Raw genomic sequence first — 19,225 nt, forward strand, 5'->3', positions numbered from 1 at the left:
TCCGAGCAGAAGCACGGCAGCAGCTCTCCCTACGCACATGGCTGTCAGCTCGCACAGGCCTGCGGGCCCAGACGCCGGGGCACGGGGCGCTCCTTCCCACCCCTCACGCGTCCCTCAGCCCGGGGCCCCGCGGCCGCCATTTCACGGCCCGAGGGCGGGCGGGCGCCCAGGGGGCTCCGGGCCGAGGACCGCCCGCAGGTGTGCCCGTGCCACCGGGCCGTGCCCCAGCCACCCTGGGCGGCCTGCGGGGAGGGCGGGCAAGGCGGCGGCGGAGGAGGGGCCGCGGGCGGCGATATGGGCTGGGGCAGGCAGCGGCCCGCGCCCGCGCCCGCGCCTTGCTCCGGTACCGAGGGAACCGCTGCGGGCTCAGGGGGCCCTGCCCGCGGTCTCTACCCGCCGCTGAGGCGCTGAGCGCCGCCTCCTCATCCTCCTCCTCCTCCTTCGGGGAGGCGCGGCGGGGCCGGCAGGAGGAAGCTGCGCCCTCCTTCCCTCCCTCCCTCCATCCATCCCTTCCCCTTCGTCCCTCCCGGTGCTGGCGGCGGCTCCTCCCTCGGCGTGCGAGCCGCAGCCGCCGGCGAGCGGGGCGGAGGGGCGGCGCGGCGCCGAGCGGGGCCCGCTGTGGTGGTGGTGGAGGTGGTGGCGGCGGCAGCAGGAGGAGGAGGAGGAAGAAGAGGAGGAGGAGCGGGAGCCGCGGACCGGCGCCTCCCCGCAGCCCCGCCGCTGGGCCCCGCCGGCGCCCCCCATGCCCGTGTGGTGCTGCCGCTGCTCCCTGGCCGGTCCCGTCAGGTGAGGGGCGACGGGGGGCGGGCGAGGGGCTGGGGGCTGCCCGCTCCCCGGGCGGCTTCTGGGGCTCGGCCGGGGCCGGGGCTCGGCTCCTGCTTCGCTCCGGTGCTGGCGGTGCGCAGCGCTCTCCTCAGTCGTTTGATTAAAATAAAATAAAATAATAGCCCCGGAGGTGTTAGATTCGCCCCGCGGAGCGTGAGCTTGGGACCGAACCGTGGTTATTTTTATTTTTATTTTTATTTTATTCCGTGATGGGTTTTCCGTGAGCCGCCCGCCGCAGGATGCTCGGTTTGTGCGTTTCTTGCTCCAAGTCCGCGGGGGGCTGGGGTCCGGCACGAGTGCCCCCTGTAAAGGGCTCCTCCGGCGCTGTGCCTTGCAGTGAAGTGTGGCAGCTGAAAGGCTAATTCGGTTTTCTTCCAAAGGGAGAAGAGTGTTTACATGTATACTATGCATTTTCTACTACTTATTTTTCCCCCCGCATCAATAAAAGGTAATTAACTAAAAAGGAAAAATGACGACGAGGTGCGGAACCCCGGTAGCGCAGTTATTGCAGTTAAGCGGTGAGGCTCGACCAGAAGCTGAAGCGAGCTCCGGCGTTGGCACTGAGTCACCCCCGTGCCCTCTGGCATCTCTGCAGGACCAGAGGCAGTGATATCTTCACCAAATCCCCACCGCTGCAAAGCTGCCTATTAGTTTTTATAAGATGAAAACTTCTAGTACTTGCTGGCTTGTGCTGTTCAAGGCTCAGGGACCACAAACTCACATCCTAACTCTGGATCTGACCGGGTTTGGGTTATGATGTCCTTACAAAGGAAGGACACGCGCCTGACAGCAGTGCTTCATCTGCTGCTTCATAGGCACAATAGCTGAGGAACCGCATGTTGTATGCAGGCATTTCTGTGCGAGGTTAGTTTCACTAAACCTGTCGGGTAGTTTGCAGCCAGCTTTCAAAGCTGCAGTGTTTTTATTGTTAGAGATTCTATAAAGCTGCACATGCATCCTGTAAGAGAGGTTTTGAAGTGTTTCTTTTGTGTTTCTAGCTTCCATCTAGCAGGGGAGGTATATTAAAATGGCACTAAAACATGCCTACTCTCTGTAAGCCTCTCTTTTGCAAGGCATAGAATAGCGTTACCTCAGATAACTTTGAGCAAAGGCTGGAAGATAATACAGGCTGCCTGTACCTATGTGTAAAAAAAAAAAAAAAAAAAAAGGAGAGATGAAAAAAGCACTATGATAACTAAATGTCTTCTCTTTGCTTTCTTCTCACTTTAATCTAACTTGGACTTTGTGTTTTATGCATTTCTGTTATCATGAGAAGCTAATGTGTGATGGTAATTCAGTCAAATCACTAATTTGCAAACTCTTTTTCCTGTAGTGCAGGAAATACAGATATAGAGTACTTGCCTTCAGAAATAAATACAACTTCAGAATAGCTTCCCCACTTGATAGGAACTGCAACCATCACAGAGCTGTATTCACTGTGTGCTGGTGCTGCTATTCCTTTACAGCTCTCTCTAGCTTTAGTTCCATTTCCATTGAGGAAAGTCTTTTTGAAATACATAAGGGAACTTTCAGTGCTGTGGGAGTTGAGGCAGTACGTCACTTATGTGGCTGTGGGAGTTGAATTGATATCTTCTGCTTTTTGGTCCCATGTAGAAAATAATTCCTGAAATTCCAAAATGGCTTTAATAAATGTAGATTCTTAGGAAATAAGTAAGAGTGCTTGTACTCAAGTTAATTCCTTTACATTTCTTATTAAAACTGTTTAGGCTTGTAGATTGCTTTTTTTTTTTTTTTTTTTTTATCAAGAAGTCAAGTCTGTATTTTGAAGATTTAGTAAAATAATTGCCAATAACAGATTATTTTTAATTTGTCTTTGCTTTTATAGTTAAGCAGATGAAGTGTGTGCTTCTTCAATGACCTGGAAAGAATTGAGAGAGAGCTACTAAATAAGCAGTAGATGATCAAAAACAAGTCTTCATAGTATAGAAACATGTTTAGAGTGAAGAACTATGAGAGGAACCCAAGTGCGTGTTGCATAGAGCTGACAAACCTTAAGAAAATGACGAGTGGTGAAAACAGTCTGTCCTACAATAGCTGACCTGAATGGGACATAGTAATTCCTTTTGTTAACTTCATGGTTAGATGATTCCTTTTGTTGAAGGATTTTCTTAGAGTGCTTAAAACACCATAGGCTGCATCTAGGGTTTGTAGGAATTTCAATTCTCTCCATTTTTGAATCTCTACCGACTCCGAGTAGCCTCACTTCTACCTTTCCAAACATTTGTTGAAGTGAAGTCTTCCATGCTGCTCAGCAGGTAGGAAGGTGTGTGAATGCCTGCTGTTGTATCTCAGCTACTCCTTCAGTCTTTGGCTGGCCTTACTGTTGTTAATTGGCTAGGCAGTGTATGCCTCCCCTTTTGATAAGGATAATGAGAAATGAGGTTTTCTGCGTGGTGGATCAAAATAATGCTTGTTGGTTATACTCTGTCTTTGTGCAAACCGAATTGGGAATCTGTGTCTCAGTGGAGCCATCTGTCCCTTTTGTTATCTTGCTGTAGACCTTCTAGGAGAAAATAGACTTTTATTTTAAATCTGCTGTTAGAAAAGCTGTGCTGAAGAGTAAAAATTTTGTGGATTGGATGAAGCATATCTGTTTTAGTCTTTGTTTTCATTAATTCTGTAGCTCTTCAAATAAAGTGTCAAAAGCAACTTTATTTTTGAAGAAATTGTTCCGACTACAACTGTTTCATTTTTAGTTTTCTTCCATCTGTCCTTGTTAATTAGAAATTACAGCAGCCCTGAAACTGAAGGACAGCTTTTGAATTCCTTCGTCCAGTATTTTGGTGACAGCCTTGGGAGGAAGATTAAAAGAATGCCTTTAATAGAAGAAACTGTTCTGCCTGGGGACTCTCTCCTTACTCTGCCTGTAGTAATAATAGGTAAGTTGTTTTGTTAACTCTTGAAATTGTGTCACTGCCGTTGCTTTTATAAACCTGCTACATGAAGTCATTTATCATAAAATAAATAATGCTTAATGTACTTACACCGAAGAAGCTCATTAGAGAAGTAAAGTTGTTATGATTAACGGTGACATCAAATTATATTAAAAGTCTTGCTACCGGAGTGTATTTTAATTCAGATGGTGACTTGGCAAAATGAGCTGTGTTATTTGGCTGCAGATACATGAGTCTTAACAGAAGAACTGTTTTGATCCTAGCATTGATAATGTAGGGCTTGATTAACATGATACCACGTCTACATCGGGTTGCATGGTGACTGTTGATGTTGCAATGATCCACAGACTTGTGGAGTCACACAAACAGTCAAAAGCGTAATGTGAAATGTGTGCTGTGTATTGGTTAAATGCTAACTTTGCTCGTTAGTTGCATTTTGCTGTTGCGTCCATCGCTGACATCTGAATGTTGTCCCATCTTTTCCAAAGCGAATCTGTGTCAGCTCAACCAGTTGAGAGCAATGCACGTTGTCTTGATTAAATAGCTAAAGGCTTGTACCTGTAAAATCTTGCTGAATGACAGCACAGCAGAGTGGAGCAGGCTCCCTAGGTACACAGCATAATTGAGACTGCCAGGGTGACTTGTATTGGGCCAAGGTTTTTCAGCAACAGCTGTTCACCAGCTCCTTACTGCCATGACTCAATGAAAGGATAAAGAAAAGATCTGAAGTAAAAGAAGTTTTCAGTAATCTAGTTCAAAGCTGTTGGTACTGAAGCAAACCAACAGCTTGAATTGTACCTGCAAACAAGCAGAGATTCCAGAGAATAATGTTTCGACACAATGTGTTCACAGTAAATCTCTTCAGCTTTGAAAGGCTGGTGTTTGTACAGTGCCTGTTCTCAGAGCTCTCCATGACAGCTCAAAATAGTGCTCATGTAACGCATTTACGTGGATGTGACAGACGTGAATCACTTGCTGAGTTCTGCATCATAATTGAAGAGCAACAGTTTCCTGGCATTTCATCAACCTTAGTATAGGTTTGCCATATGGCTAATGACTCAGTTTTCACTGTTTAGTTTTGCAAATACAAGTTATGCAAATACCTGTGCTCAATACTTATTTTGCCTAGAACGCTTTCGTATGTGCTGGTACCAAACACAGCTGCCTTGACTATTTCTGCTTGAGGTGTGTGTGTGTATGTGTGTGTGTAAAAAACACAAATACGTTACCCAAATGGTGTTTCACAGATGCATTTGAGAAGTTTCTCAGGTTGATCTCCGTGGGCAGCCTGCTATCCCAAGTTTGGCTGTCTGAAGAAGCCTTAGAAGGGATCTAAACGGGTCTTAATATTGTAGTAGAACCACACAAAGAGTTGTGTATGTGTCCCTCATACATACATATATGCACACGAGTGCAGTCTACTGGTTTAATCTTCTCTGTGCTATTCCTATATAGCTGGAGTTAAATGTTCCTTGTTTGAGCTTCCTAGTGCTATTTCCTTGTACTATTTCAGTAATTAGATGGAAAAACGATGGCATGTGTAATAAATTAACCTCATCATGGAACAAGGCTTCTATTGCCCTCTGTAACTTTACCATCCCGTTTCTCCCCTGTATGATGACCAGTTTAAGATACAATTCTTAAACTTGTGCTCTGTAGTATCTTGTAGTTCTGTAAAGAGTACTAAGCTACTCTGATAATTGTAAGTAGCTTCTGGCTTGTACTTCTTTTGCTCAGGAAATTGGGAAGAAACTGGTAAATTGTATTTGAATGACTTGAAATTCTAGAAATTGATGCTAGAGTGCTAAATCTAGAAGATATTCTGTGCTAAACTTTGTCATCTGCACTGGTTTTGATCATTACTGTGTAAACACGATATAGTCTTAATTTTTCACCTGAATAACAAGTCTGTGCAATTGTGTTTGAAGTTGATTGTTTGCTTTTGATTTAGGTGTATAACAATAAATAGCAGCTTGAAGATCCCTGTGATGGAAAACCACAGCTTTCCTTCTTTGCCTTATGGCTCTTACAGTGAACAGGCATTTTTGCATCCATGTACTGGTGCATAAAATAGATTGGTGTAAGAGTTGTTAAGGCACCCTGCAGCCTTCCATAGCAGTGCAGGTTCTAGGTTCATAGAAAAACATCTTCACTGAAGGCTGACTAGAAGAATCAGCCTTTGACTTCACCTGTTAGTAAGCCTTCTTCTCATGGACAATAGCTGTAATAGTACTTAAACAGTGTTGCAATCAAGTATGGGATGCCCTGCTACTTGGGACCAGGGTGATGACTGTAGCATGGTGGAAAAGGGAGAAAGATCTGATGTACAAAGATTGGGAATGAACAGGTGAAACAAGGTTTGAGCAAACTGTTGGGGAATTTGAGGACTGAAAAAATCAGAAAAGCGAGGAGACAGGCCTTGAAGTGGGACTGGGAACAGAAGATGGAAACAACGTGCCCAGAGATAATGGGGAACAGGAGGCAAAGGGTGAACTCTAGAGATCAAGAGTTGGAATGACAGGAAATAAAAGCTAGCATCCTAACAATGAGTGCTATATAAAAGCATGAATAAATGGCTAACTTTAGCCTAGAATTTGAATAGCGTGTAGTAAATACCATGCATGCCACTCTAGATGGAAAACAAATGCAAAATACTGAATAGCGCCTCATTAGGAGAACACTGGGCTTTTCATTCAGTTAATGAGGAAGAGGAGCGATAGAAATACCAGTACAGAGTCGCTTGTGCTATTCTGCAGAACTTAAGTATTCTTTTATGACATAAGCTTTCCCTAGATTTTAATATTTGACCTTGCAACGTGAACGTTATTTCTATATTCACACGTTAAAATGTGATCCCCTGCTTTGTCTAATACTAGTCAAACAAATAGAAATATTTACCGTACAGTAACATTTTGGTTCCATCCATTTCACAGCTTTAATAACCATTTGCAAGTAGGTTAACCTATTAAAATTATAATAATTCACATAAATGAATTGTAAAAAGCTATAAAATGAAGGGGATATAGAAAGCTTAAATTTATATTGTTGCTGTTAAACATACTACTGAATGTGGTTTTAAACGTTTCTTGTACTTTACTACATCTATGTTTTTACCTTATGTTGTATATATAATTTCTCATGCTGACTTGTACTATCTTCAGCTTTCTGCTTTTTTTTTCCTTTTATTTTATGGGTAGACCTAAAGAGTGCATACTCCAGGTTGTCATTGTTTTGTGTCTTACAGTATGTAGTGTAAGTGGGAGCATAAAGTTGTAAGGTGGTAGCAATACTCAGACTGAGTACTGTGATTGACATGTAGACCAGATCCCTTCCATCAGATCACTTTCACACAAGAACAGTGAATCTGACATACTGAATTACTAAATCACTTTATGTGCATTTTTTTCATAGCGTAAAACGGTTACACGTACATTTCTTACCTGAAAAAGATTGTGCTTGGCTTATTTGGAGGAAATTCCTGTGTCAGGCTTTATTTTCCTGTGAGGATTATAAGGTGCTTTGAATCAAATGGTATTGCATTATACTACTTTCATCGAATAAGCAGCAACAAGATTTCAGTACTTAGTAAAACTGTCAATAACCCAGTTTCTAAAACAGTTACTTCTTTCTTTAATAGGAAATGGACCTTCAGGAATTTGTCTTTCGTACCTGCTGTCTGGGTACAGGCCATATTTGTCTCCTGAAGCTGTACATCCAAACCCCATTCTACATACAAAACTAGAAGAAGCTCGACATCTTTCCATTGTTGATCAGGTAAGCTTTTTTTGCCATCTTGTCCAGATCTTTCCATTCTACAAGCTAGATTATGAAACAGTAGTCTTTCTGTAATGATCCTATTTAAAATGCTTTTGCAGCTTACACAAGTAGTGCTGTAGATGAAAAAGGCCTAAACACTCTCACCCCACAAAGAATTAGATAACATTAAAGCTGTGTGGCCTCAAACAACTAGCTTCACTCATTGGCCTCTGCTTTTCTTACCTGTAAAATAAAGAGCAGTATATACCTTCTTCAGTGGCTTGTAACAAATTACACATAGGACACTTCAGTTTAAAAACAGTACATTTTAAGAAGTGGGTATCCAAAAAAAAAAAAAAAAAAAGTAGATTGCAGAAAAAAATTATACATAACCAGCCCAGCTAGATTATCATGTTTCTAAAGCATTAATGAGTTACTTTGTTCTTCTGTTGATTTAAATGACATTAATTCATAATCACTTGATCCAAGGCTGGTGTGTGTTTGTGGTGTTTTTTTGGTCCTTTAGGAATTTTTCCTTGTTTGTGGTGGCTTTTGGTTTTACAATCTGCCCTTTGTTGTGTTTTTATTACTTGCCAAAAGTGTCTAAAGCATCACTTACTTGGTCAGTGAATAGCTGACTCAGGAATTCCTGCTTTCATGTCCTGGAACATTTGGGCACTATTGTTGAAGTACATTAGCAACATGTATTCTTTGGTCTTTAAATTAAAATATTCCCAAATAATACAGTTCTCATTAAGACTTTTTTTTTTTTTTTTTTTTTTTTTTTTTTTTTTTGTACCATTAGGGACACTTTTCTTTTCTGAACAGTATGCATCCTTAACTGTTTGCGTTCACAACTTTACAACTGCTGCTGTTTGGTATCTGCTATACTTGCATACCTCTGATTTTCCCATTCCATCTGAACAGTTAAATCTTCTCCTTTATTTTTCTCCCCATTTGTTTTCTGTATTATCATTTTCTACTCATCTCATCACACTGCTGATTGATTACTCACTGTGCAGTCAGCGAGTGTATTGCCCATGTGACTATAAATTTTTTGAAATATAAACACGTCATGGGGAAGTTAAGGTTGGTTGACTTTGGTTTGGGGCTTTTTGGTTTTAGTACTCTGCCATTTGCATGCAATGCAGTTTCAAGGTTTGTTTTTTGGCTGGAAAGTAGGTTGACTTAGCTTTTGGCTATAGGTGTTACATATACTTCATCCTCCCTCACTCCCCTGTATGTTCTCGCAGTTTTGGAAGCCAAACTTGTCTTTGTCAGCAAAAAGACATTTTTCTCTTCAGATTTTTATTCTCTTTTTCAAACATTTGCCACTGCATCACAGTGTTTTGAAATAGGAAAATGTGGCTGGCTAATAGATGCTGAAATATGAAAACATTTTAGAATGTTCTAGAAATAGTTCTCAAGATGAACTGCTTTGTAAAAACAAGTCTAATTCTAATTAATTTTTAAAATCAGTATTTCCAGTACTGCCATTATTTCAAAATAAAATAAACTTGCTGTTAGAACTACACGAGCAGTCAGAGGACCCTTTTCTGCTTGATCTTTGAAACGATGTTTTTAGGTTCCTTTTTTGCTTTGTCAAAATGAGACTCCTAGAAATACTAGCAATTCTCTGTTGAAAGCAGTCTGTTACCTATAAATAAAAATGCTATTAAGTTACTCTGTTCTCTGAACGTTTGTCCCAATTTTTCAAATAATGACCTGCCTTGGTATTACTGCACTAGCACATAATTCTCAAATGGCAGAAATCTATAATATAAAAAGTTAGAGAAGAACTGAATCATGGTTGTTATTTCTAAAAACTTCTGATTTAATTTCTACACTACATATTTCTACTTAAAATGCAACTTGAACTAATTGTGGTGTTCGTACATCAAATTCAATTTCTGTACATCAGAACAGCATGATAAACAGTGAAAGTTGTAACTCTCGTACTTCAGGATCTAGAGTACCTGTCTGAAGGCCTCGAAGGACGCTCTTCAAACCCAGTTGCTGTGCTTTTTGATACACTCCTGCATCCTGATGCTGACTTTGGGTATGACTACCCACCAGTTTTGCACTGGAAGCTAGAGCAACATAATTATATTCCTCATATAGTGCTTGGTAAAGGACCACCTGGTGGGGCTTGGCATGTGAGTAAATATTTTATATTACTGGATGGTAACTTGATAATTTTATGGTCTAGGAATTGTCTTGCTAAGGTTGTTTTAGATGGTAATGGCAATTTCATTTACCAAAGGTCAAGTATGTTAGAGATGAAACATTACCCTTAATTTTGGGAATCATCACCATGACTGCTGTCTTACGTTTTTTATTAGTTTAAATTTAATTATACTAAGGAGTATTCTCTGGCTTTTTTTCGTATTGTTTTCAGCTGCTGTTATACAAAATCTTAAATCTTAATGTATTCATCCTGTTGCTTTTATGCTTTTCTCTTGTTTTGTGTTTTTATAAATAACAATAACTTCTATAAATAAGTTTTATAAGTAACTTTATTAATAATTTTCCCTTTCACTTGTTCTACTTTTACATAAAAGTATCCGTTTGAAATTTATCTGGTCATGCCTCTTGTTTTTCTTCCTTAGTCCATGGAAGGCTCTATGCTAACCATCAGTTTTGGAGACTGGATGGAACTTCCCGGGCTCACCTTTAAGGAGTGGGCAGCTAGCAAGCGCAGGTAGAGATGCTGCATAATGCATTTGGGAAACATACAGTTGCTGTAAGATAGACAACACTATTTTAAGAACTGGAAAACATTCAAGCTTCATTGTTTACAGGAATGCTTCTTTTTTAGTGTATTTAATTGCCTGATGGCACTAGAAACGATACTGCTGTGTGCACTCTGAAAGAAAATTGACAGTGGTTGAACAGAATAATGGCTTTGAGTGCATCAAAAGCATACATACTAGCAATGTTGTGTTTTAACAACATTTCTCAAATAAGTGCTGTTACTGTAAGTAGTTTTAGGCATTCAAAATCTACAGAAGTATCACAAGTTCCTCTTTCACTGTGGATGTCACTTAAGTTGCTGTGCACGGTAGCTTTCTTGTAATTCAGGAAGTCAGTATTTTTCAGCTTTTGCTTTACAGACAAAGCTGCAGCATCTAAAATGTTGCTATCAGTTGTATTGTTGAGAATAATTCATTACTTCTCAATATTATTTTCTTGTAAATTCCTTGGAAAAAACATTTTAAAGAAAAAATTCTGTCTTGTATGATTCCATGGCCTTTGCTTCAAGGATACAATTAGTTCACAAATGCCTGTGTCAATAGATGAACTGTGCATAGGCTCTTTTATAAAATTTCAATTTTCCTGACGTAATTCTAATTAAAGGAAGCTGTTGTTTTGAATTGGGCATGTGTGTTTGAGCAGACTGTTACTCGTTTCAGGACAACACAGTGGAGAGAAACTGTACCTTTGTTCTTTAATCGCTTTCTTAGATAATGACAGTAGTCTTGCCTCCGTATGAACTGAAATCCCATAAGCTGCTTATTATCTGAAGCTAATTTGTTGATATTATAATTTTCAACAATACTAAAAAAAGAAATGCTGACCAGTTTTACTACAATTAAACAAGCATATTAAAAAACATAGATAATTAAAACTTGTAGTCGTGTGAAATGGTTTCCTTAAAACAGGTGTGACACTTGCAGCCAACCTCTCTAATAAATATCTCATCAGGTTTTCAGAGTAGTGTATGTACTTCTAAATGTTCAGGTTACTGTTTTGTTAATCTGTTAGGGTAAGTAACCCTATCTCTTGTAAATGTGCTTCAGAGTGTAATTCTGTGGCTACCCAATGTTCACTGCTTTTGGCTTCTTAGAGCTTGCTTCTAAAGAAGCAGCAGAATTCATGCAACTGTTCAAAACAATTATACCTTCAGCTTAAATTTGTTGTAAATACAGCAATAAACATGAAAAGCATAGATGTAATACCAGGATTCCAATGCAAGAATGTTTTTTTTTTTTTTGGGCATTTGACTATCGTAATCCTATTCACGTGTGTATTAAGGTTCTGTGTGAGGCTTGCTTTTTTCATTTCTGTGGGACTTAATTCTGTGATATGGAACTACTTATTTTGATCCTTAACTGAATTAACTGAACTTACCTGTACTAAAAGGATAGGTCTTTTGAGTTGAGTAGTCTTCAATATACTTCAAAGTTAGCATGTACTTCAAGTAACTAAGTAATTTGTATGTTGTCGTTGAGTACTGTTTAGCCAGTATTATATTGTTGGTGGTCATGATGTTAAACTGGCTTTGTAAAATGCTTCCACATAGATCTACTGTGATACAGGGTATTCATGTTTAATTTGCTCATCACCTTAGCACTTTACAATTAAAAGAGTTGATTATTTAAAAAAAAAAAAAAAAAAAAAGCTTGTCTTGTATATCAGGAATCAAGACAGCGAATAAAACTAAGTTCAAATATATTGAACTAGTATAGTTCAAGTATATTGAACTGTAGTTAAACGGAACAGATTCAATCCTTTTACATCTGACTGTCAGGTATTATATCATATATGATGTTGAAACTACTGCTAAGGTGTTAATATTAACTGGAACCATTCGATTCTATTTCAGAAATATAAAGAGTGACCGTGTAATGCCAGAAGAAATTGCTTGCTATTATAAACACTATGTTAAAGTCATGGGCCTCCAGAAGAATTTCAGAGACAATGTTTATATAACATCAGTATCCAGGCTTTATCGAGAAGAGGATGATGAAAATAGAAGTCAACTTAGTGAAGATATTTCAACGCAGCATTTGGAAATGGAAGATGGACAGAAATCACTGATCAAGCGAAACTGGGAAGTTAGAGGTTATCAGCGAGCAACGGATGGTTCTCATGTGCCCTTCTGCCTCTTTGCTGAGAATGTGGCTCTTGCCACTGGAAGCTTTGATTCTCCTGGCCGACTACAAGTTGAAGGAGAAGATTTCCCTTTTGTGCTTCATTCCATGTCTGACTTTGGGGCTGCTATCAGCAAAGGAAAGCTGCGTGGGAAAGCAGACCCTGTATTAATTGTGGGTGCCGGACTTACAGCAGCTGATGCAGTACTGTGTGCCTACAACAACAACATCCCAGTAATTCATGTGTTTCGTAGAAGAGTTACTGATACAAGCCTGATTTTCAAACAGTTACCTAAAAAGCTTTACCCTGAATACCATAAGGTCTATCATATGATGTGTACTCAGTCACACACTGTGGACTCTAATCTGCATTCTGCTTACACTAGTTTCCCTGAACACAATGTACTTTCCTTCAAGCCTGAAATGAAATGTGTTCTTCAGAGTGCCTCTGGACTGAAGAAAATTCTGAAGTTTTCTGTAGCCTTAGTTCTGATAGGTTCTCACCCAAATCTTTTCTTCCTAAAGGACCAAGGGCATAGCATAGGTCATCACTCAAATCAGCCCATCACATGCAAGGGGAATCCTATAGAGATTGATCCATATACTTATGAATGCACTAAAGAAGCAAACCTCTTTGCTTTAGGTCCTCTGGTTGGAGACAACTTTGTACGGTTTTTAAAAGGAGGTGCACTGGGTATTGCACGATGCTTGGCAATAAGACAAAAGAAGAAACATGAATTGATTGAAAGTGGGGATGGAGGAGGTGATGGGGTACCTTAAATAAGGCTATAGAAACTTTCACATACGAAATTAGACGTAGTCTAACAAAGTACTGACAGCAAAAGTTGTTAGCAGTCATATTTCTGTATACAAGTAACCTGTACTTGTACTGTTTGGTAAAGGATGCTAATACCACTATACTTCCTTTTCAAAATACAAAAATGTGATCTGCTGTTACAACTGATCTCTACTCCACTGGAATTACTTCCAGAGAAACAGAAAATGAGACTAACTTCTATTGACCTGCCTGTCATCTCTTGCTCAGCTTGAAAGAGCAGACTTCCTCTGGGAAAAGCAATGCATGCCAGAGTGGGTTTATCTTGTAGTGTCAAACCTGACAAAATATTCTTATCCTGAAATTAAGATAATTTTTAAAAGCAGAAGACTCCTAGTACAAAGTGATTCTTGGTCCCAAAGCAAATTTGGAGCCTTCTGTTTGAAGTGAGGGTTTTATTTATTTGCCATAGTAACACAGGAAGAATGAGCACTTAGTAAAATGTTTTTTTAATACAAAGGATTTCTCTAAGCAGAGAAGTATTGGTCAACAGTTCCAAATTATTCAACTTGGAAATTGGAATAAAAGAACAGGCATTCCAGTTTAATCTTCAGTGCATGATTTGACGATTCATTCGTGTTTTTTCACACTATGCCTAGATTTTGGTGAGTGCAGAAAGACTGACATGAGATGTTCCCCTTCAGTGATGTGTATGTTCTGAGAATACTCATCAACATAAACAATAAAGTACTGATGTAAGTGCTCTTATTACAGTGTCAATATAATGAATAGTGTGCTACTGAAAAAGAAATCTAAGTACATGAGAAAGCTTTTCAATTTTTTGCCTTTTAGCTCAGGAAGACTGAATGGGATCACTTGAGTGATGAAGGTGGGTGGTAGTTATTAGTGTCTCCCGTTTGGCCAAGTACTGGTTGTTTTTTCCTCCTAGATCAGCACGTAACACAAACTATTTTGCTTTGCAGTTTTTTGTTGTTTTTTTTTTTTTTTTAATGTCATGGAAAAGGATTATACTCACAGCCAGCTTAAAGAAAACAAACATAGTTCATATAAAATACTAGTTTGCTATAAAATACAAAGATCTAACGTGTACCTACCTCTGAAGTTTTGCATTTCTGCTCCATAATGTAAGGCCTGGATTTTTGTTTACCTAAACATGCTCTAGGGTTTTTGGCTGTAGTAAGATAAGCAACAGCCAGTTAGAGGATTACCATCCAGAACTCTCAGTAGATTAATTGCTTGGTTTTGATTCATTACCACACACTTTAATTCAGGTCCATTGTGATCGAACAGATGGTACTACATCTAGTTTTTCGTTTGGTTTTCATTTTCATTCTGTGTTGAAGAATATCACGTTAGTTTAAGATACTGTATGTGCATGATTAAAATCTCCATGTTAGAACTTGAGCAGATTTTTAAAGGAAATAAGTCCTAGGCTTAGACTTTGTGAAACTATTAGTGCTTGCTGGTATCCCAGCTTATTTTCCCCAAGTTGTAGGTATCTATATGCAACAAATGCCTGCATTCTGTGCCAACTGAGCTATTGGGTTCTGTGACTACTGCTGGCTTTTATGCGTCTGAGTAAGATAATCAGACTTGCACAGACTTTAGTTGACAAGGCTAAGTATGCAAAGATTAAAATGACTTTTTTCAGTGGAGGGCAAAAGTCGTTATGAAATGATGCTACTACTGATAAATCTTAGTTTAGAGCCAACTGAATTGCGTAAATGCAAACATAAGGAAGGCAGACTTTATTTTCTGCATTGCCTACAAGGTTGAATTTAACCATACATTTTCAGTAGTTAAGATTTTCTTATACTGATTTGAGCTGGCTTTAATTATGCTAAATCTTAGGCTTATTTATAAATGAATTGAAATTCTATAATTAGCCTTCTTTAGCAGAAACTGTATGTATATATAAATCTATCTTAAAACTGTGATACCTAATCATTTCAACTGAGAATCGGTGTTGCAAGTGATAAATATTTGATTACAGAACTTTATGGCAGTTAATATATCGGGAATACATCTGCACTGTGATTAAATTCCTTCAGTTTTTGTATAAATATAAATTTCTAAATACAACATACTGCAGCATGTTAGAGCATATCCCTTTGTCACCTGAAACAAAATGCCAACAAAACAAGGGAAGCAAAGAAGGGAGAGGTCCAAACAGCCAAATCCCTAGCTTCAGCTACTGCAGCTGTTTATGGGCTGTGCTCATGGCAGAAACAAACAATGTGAGCGATTTCTGTCCAGCCCATTGTACAGGTAACTTTCACAGCAATGTTATAATACCTTGAGCTTTAATTGCTTTCCTCTTTTTGTCAGTCTTCTCAGTACCTCTGAGATTAAATAATAAGACATGTTAGCTGGGCAGAGCAATTTTCTCAGTGGTCGTGTTTGTTAGTCTGCCAGTATAAAACCACTTTTGACTGAAGCTGTACTAAAAATCATCCTGTTTCTTCTAGAAATTGCTAGTTTTAAAGTTGCAGCTGGACTTTCTGACATTTGGGTTTCTGACTATCTGGGAGATGTTTCCATTGCTCTCCACTTAGGTATGGCTATAAGAATAAGATGTAAAAATTAATTTAACTTGGTTAGGATAGCTTTACCTTAAGATAGTTTTACCTAAAGCATTATGATAATTACTTTATTTATTATGAATTAGATGTTGGCACTGGATAGCTCTTTTGGGGAAACGTGTTCTCTCAGATTTCAAAAAGAATGTGTATATATATATATATATATTTGAATTTCCTTTATGCTATAATAGTTCCCAACAGGGAAACTGTGTGCTTCCTTCAGCTCTTCTTTCAGTGGGAAAGATAAGCTTTCAAATACTGTGTGAATAAGAAGGATGCTTATTACTTCAGCGTTATTACTGATACACAGGAAAAATGTAACTTTTAACTAAAGGAATTTTATTTGGATTTACAGAATTTATAAAGATACGTTAATCATGCTGTGTATTTTGTAAAAGGCTAGTGGGAAAATATCTTTTGTAGTTGACTTTTGGTTCTTAATGCTGAATGCATCTCCTAACTAAATTATTAAGATTATTTTAATTAGTATCCCGCTGTGTTGGACTGGGGGCTAAGGCCTGTCATAGTCGATTTCCCTAACAATCCATCTAGGATGTAGTTGTTTAACAATGGGCAGCTCCTCATGGAGGCACCTAACCGTGGTAAGAAATTGCACAGCTTTTGGCATCTAGTAGCTGATTGACTTGTGCTTAAAGCATTTTCCACAAAAGCGTGGCTTCATTTTGCCCTGCTGAATCAGTGCAGGAGTCCTTTCTGCAAGCAGCCCACGGAGCGGTGACAGTAACATCATCCTGTTCTGGCTCTGAAGTAAATGCATGGCCTGGAGCTCGCAACCTTGGCTTGCCAAGAGCGAGCATAGGAACCAGGTGTATAGGCTCCAGAAACAGAGCCTATACATTGAGTAAGGGGTACCAAAGAGCATCCCACAGCCACGGGTCCTCAGCACTGCAGGAGTTGTCAGGGTACGCCATGGCCTGTTGTGTAGGTGCCTCTTTAATGATTAATCTCAGTGTGATGGTTGCCTAACGAAAAACATCAATTCTGTAGAAGGAGATGGCTGTAGGTTTTTCATGCAGCTTGAGAATGAGGAAAAAAGGGTAAGAGCCAGGAAACTGGAGTATTTAATTTCTTCCAGCTTTGAACAAGGCCCAGACTTTGAGGAAGGCCTGGCTTGCACAGCCCATGGAAGGGGAGGAAAGGAATTTACCTCATTAAAAGCTGTTTTTAGGCAAGCTGCTCTTGAGAGGAAAAAGGGTGTAAGATCTGTTAACTCCTGAGTCCTCTCTAATAGCAAGTAATGACCAGTGAAGAAGCAGCAGGAAAGCAGTACAGAACCTGATCAATATTAACTGAAAAACTATAGGTGCCAAAGCAAGCCCCTGTAGTACTCATAGGCTCTTGGTCTCCTCCCATCCTCTTCTATCTAGATATGCAAGCTGTGACATCCAGCTGGAGTTGTGCTGGATTTGTTAGTCTAATCTGTTGCCATATGTTTTTAATGGGCTCCTAAGGGAGGTTGTGCTGAAGTGCAACATGTGGGAAGCCCTAAGCCTTGATCCGAAAGGTGATGTGCAAAGAGACGAGTCTTGGTTGCTCTGATACAATGCCGTATTTTCCATTTGTGAGAAACAAAGCTGGTATTTTCATGCAATAGTGGAGTCTTGGCTTTAAAGCTGCTAGAGCACAGCTGCTTCTAAACTGCATGAGGTAGCACACGTGTACCTTAAGGGCAGCTGATCACATGGATAATAAAACCCAGTAATGATTTCATTTTGAAAAAGTTATGGAACAAAAAATGCTGGAAGATTTATACTGTTAGGTTTTATTTTAGGTCATATTTTAGAACATTCTGGCTATGATGGTTTTTATCAGTGTTTTTTGTTGTTTGAGTTTTTTCTGGGTGAGAGCAAGATGGGAGCACAGTAGTTCAACTGATAAAGTGTCTTTTAGATATCCACTTCTCCCTTTTCTTGCCTAACCCAAAAGAAAATACATGCTTTGTTTGAAATGACCATAATACGTTCTATTTAGTAGAAACAATTTTTTATTTTTTATTTTTTTTTTGACAGAAGACAAGGCTTTGGTGACAATTGGGGTGACAAATTTGAAGTTCGGTGCTGCGTTATGAATTCCTGTTTTTCTGAAAGACAACACTGTCTTTTGGGGAATATGGTGCACTTCTGGGCTGGTCGAGTTCAGCTAATTCTCAAAGCTTGAGTTGCACTAGGAAGTGTGGGACCACAGATCTGGTGTAAGGAACAAGGATTGGGAGGGGCTACAATATAATATAGTAATTACAGTGAGTCTAAGCACTCTTCTAAAGATGGCTTTGTGTTTGCAGGCACTATGGAACATTTCAGCTCAAGCAGGCTTATTACCCTGAATTTGACTTCACATTACACCCATCTACATATTGGGTGACTTTCCATGAAAGATTATTTTGTGCTCATCAGGCATATTAAGCCCAACTGTCACAACCTGGTGACCATAGTACAGAGGAGAAAAAAAAAGACTTCATATTCTTAGCTCTCCTATCATTTTGAATCAACTTGTTCTGGAGATCCATTATGGATCCATATCATCAATATCATAATTTTATCAAATTTGCATTTTTTTCCTCTCTCTCCCCATTATGGGATCAGTAGCAATGTGCATGCATCAGCCTGCATTGTCTACAGTGGATGCTCCAAACTGAAATTCAGCTTTGTTCCTGGACACCCTCTGCAGACCTCTATGCCAGCATGAAGACAATGAAAGCCTAGTTCACAAAATACTATAGAATCCCAGCATTTTATTATATATATATATATATATTTAATGGACATATAAAGAAGTTGCCCACAATCTAAAGCTAGGGACAAGATGATAGATTTGGTGGTAGACTTCTGGGGATTGCTCTGAGTGGAAGGAAGTGATTCACTTTTAATTCTAGGATCAGCTTCTATGTGAACACTAAAATTCAAGAACTGATCCTGTTACCTTATATCTGCTTGGCAAAATTTGGGAAGTCAGTACTCCAGCCTGGCCCATTGCTGCTGGTTCTGGTATTCTGGTTGTTGAATTGCAGTTCTAAATGAGCTAACATTTTATGTTCTCCCACCCTATTTTTTTTGCTCACACATGATGCATCTGGAGCTTGAGGTACTAAGTAAACATTTCCATGTGTCGTGCCTTGCTATTTCTGCTTTTGCTGTAGTATGTTTGGGTCATCCCCTTTTTCAGATGTTCAGCGTAAACAACTTGTAGAGAATATCTGCTGTCAACTTAAATATATTCTCCTTTTGAACTGTGAGCAAAACCTCAGCCTTGATTAGATGATAGAACCTACCAGAGGCAAGCATGTGAAGCTTGTTTTATCTTCATGTGTGAAAACTGATGACAGATGAAAGTCTAAAGGAATAATACGGGAAGAGTTTCAGCTGAAAGAAGGCAATTACCGGTCCAGAGAAGTGGGGAACTCTTGGGGGGAGGGAACTGTGGAGAGGCAAAGGCGTTCAGAGTGCTGTTGTGTTCAGA

At 39.6% G+C, this 19,225-nt stretch overlaps 1 protein-coding gene across 2 annotated transcripts; it reads left to right on the plus strand.

Moving 5' to 3' along the window:
• The first annotated feature begins 602 nt into the window (after positions 1-602).
• OSGIN2 (oxidative stress induced growth inhibitor family member 2) lies at positions 603-13,913 on the plus strand. 2 transcript variants are annotated; one of them, XM_084512037.1, is made up of 6 exons: positions 603-786; positions 3,571-3,725; positions 7,378-7,514; positions 9,461-9,652; positions 10,106-10,197; positions 12,103-13,913. In XM_084512037.1, the coding sequence occupies exons 1-6, from the start codon at positions 743-745 to the stop codon at positions 13,148-13,150; spliced, it is 1,668 nt and encodes a 555-aa protein (XP_084368163.1). In that variant the 5' UTR covers positions 603-742; the 3' UTR covers positions 13,151-13,913. The 2 variants fall into 2 exon arrangements, with proteins under 2 accessions (XP_084368163.1, XP_084368162.1); XM_084512036.1 differs by lacking the exon at positions 603-786 and adding an exon at positions 1,642-1,689.
• The last annotated feature ends 5,312 nt before the right edge of the window (positions 13,914-19,225 follow it).

The sequence above is a fragment of the Aythya ferina genome, assembly GCF_964211825.1.
Source record: "Aythya ferina genome assembly, chromosome: 2".
NCBI classification, from domain to species: Eukaryota; Metazoa; Chordata; class Aves; order Anseriformes; family Anatidae; genus Aythya; species Aythya ferina.

Bases quoted from the DNA above. Each gene is read 5' to 3' on its own strand.
- OSGIN2 (XM_084512037.1), top strand. From the start codon at position 743: ATGCCCGTGTGGTGCTGCCGCTGCTCCCTGGCCGGTCCCGTCAG. The intron at 7,515-9,460 runs GTAAGCTTTTTT...CTCGTACTTCAG, and splicing joins ATCTTTCCATTGTTGATCAG to GATCTAGAGTACCTGTCTGA. The intron at 10,198-12,102 runs GTAGAGATGCTG...ATTCTATTTCAG, and splicing joins TGGGCAGCTAGCAAGCGCAG to AAATATAAAGAGTGACCGTG.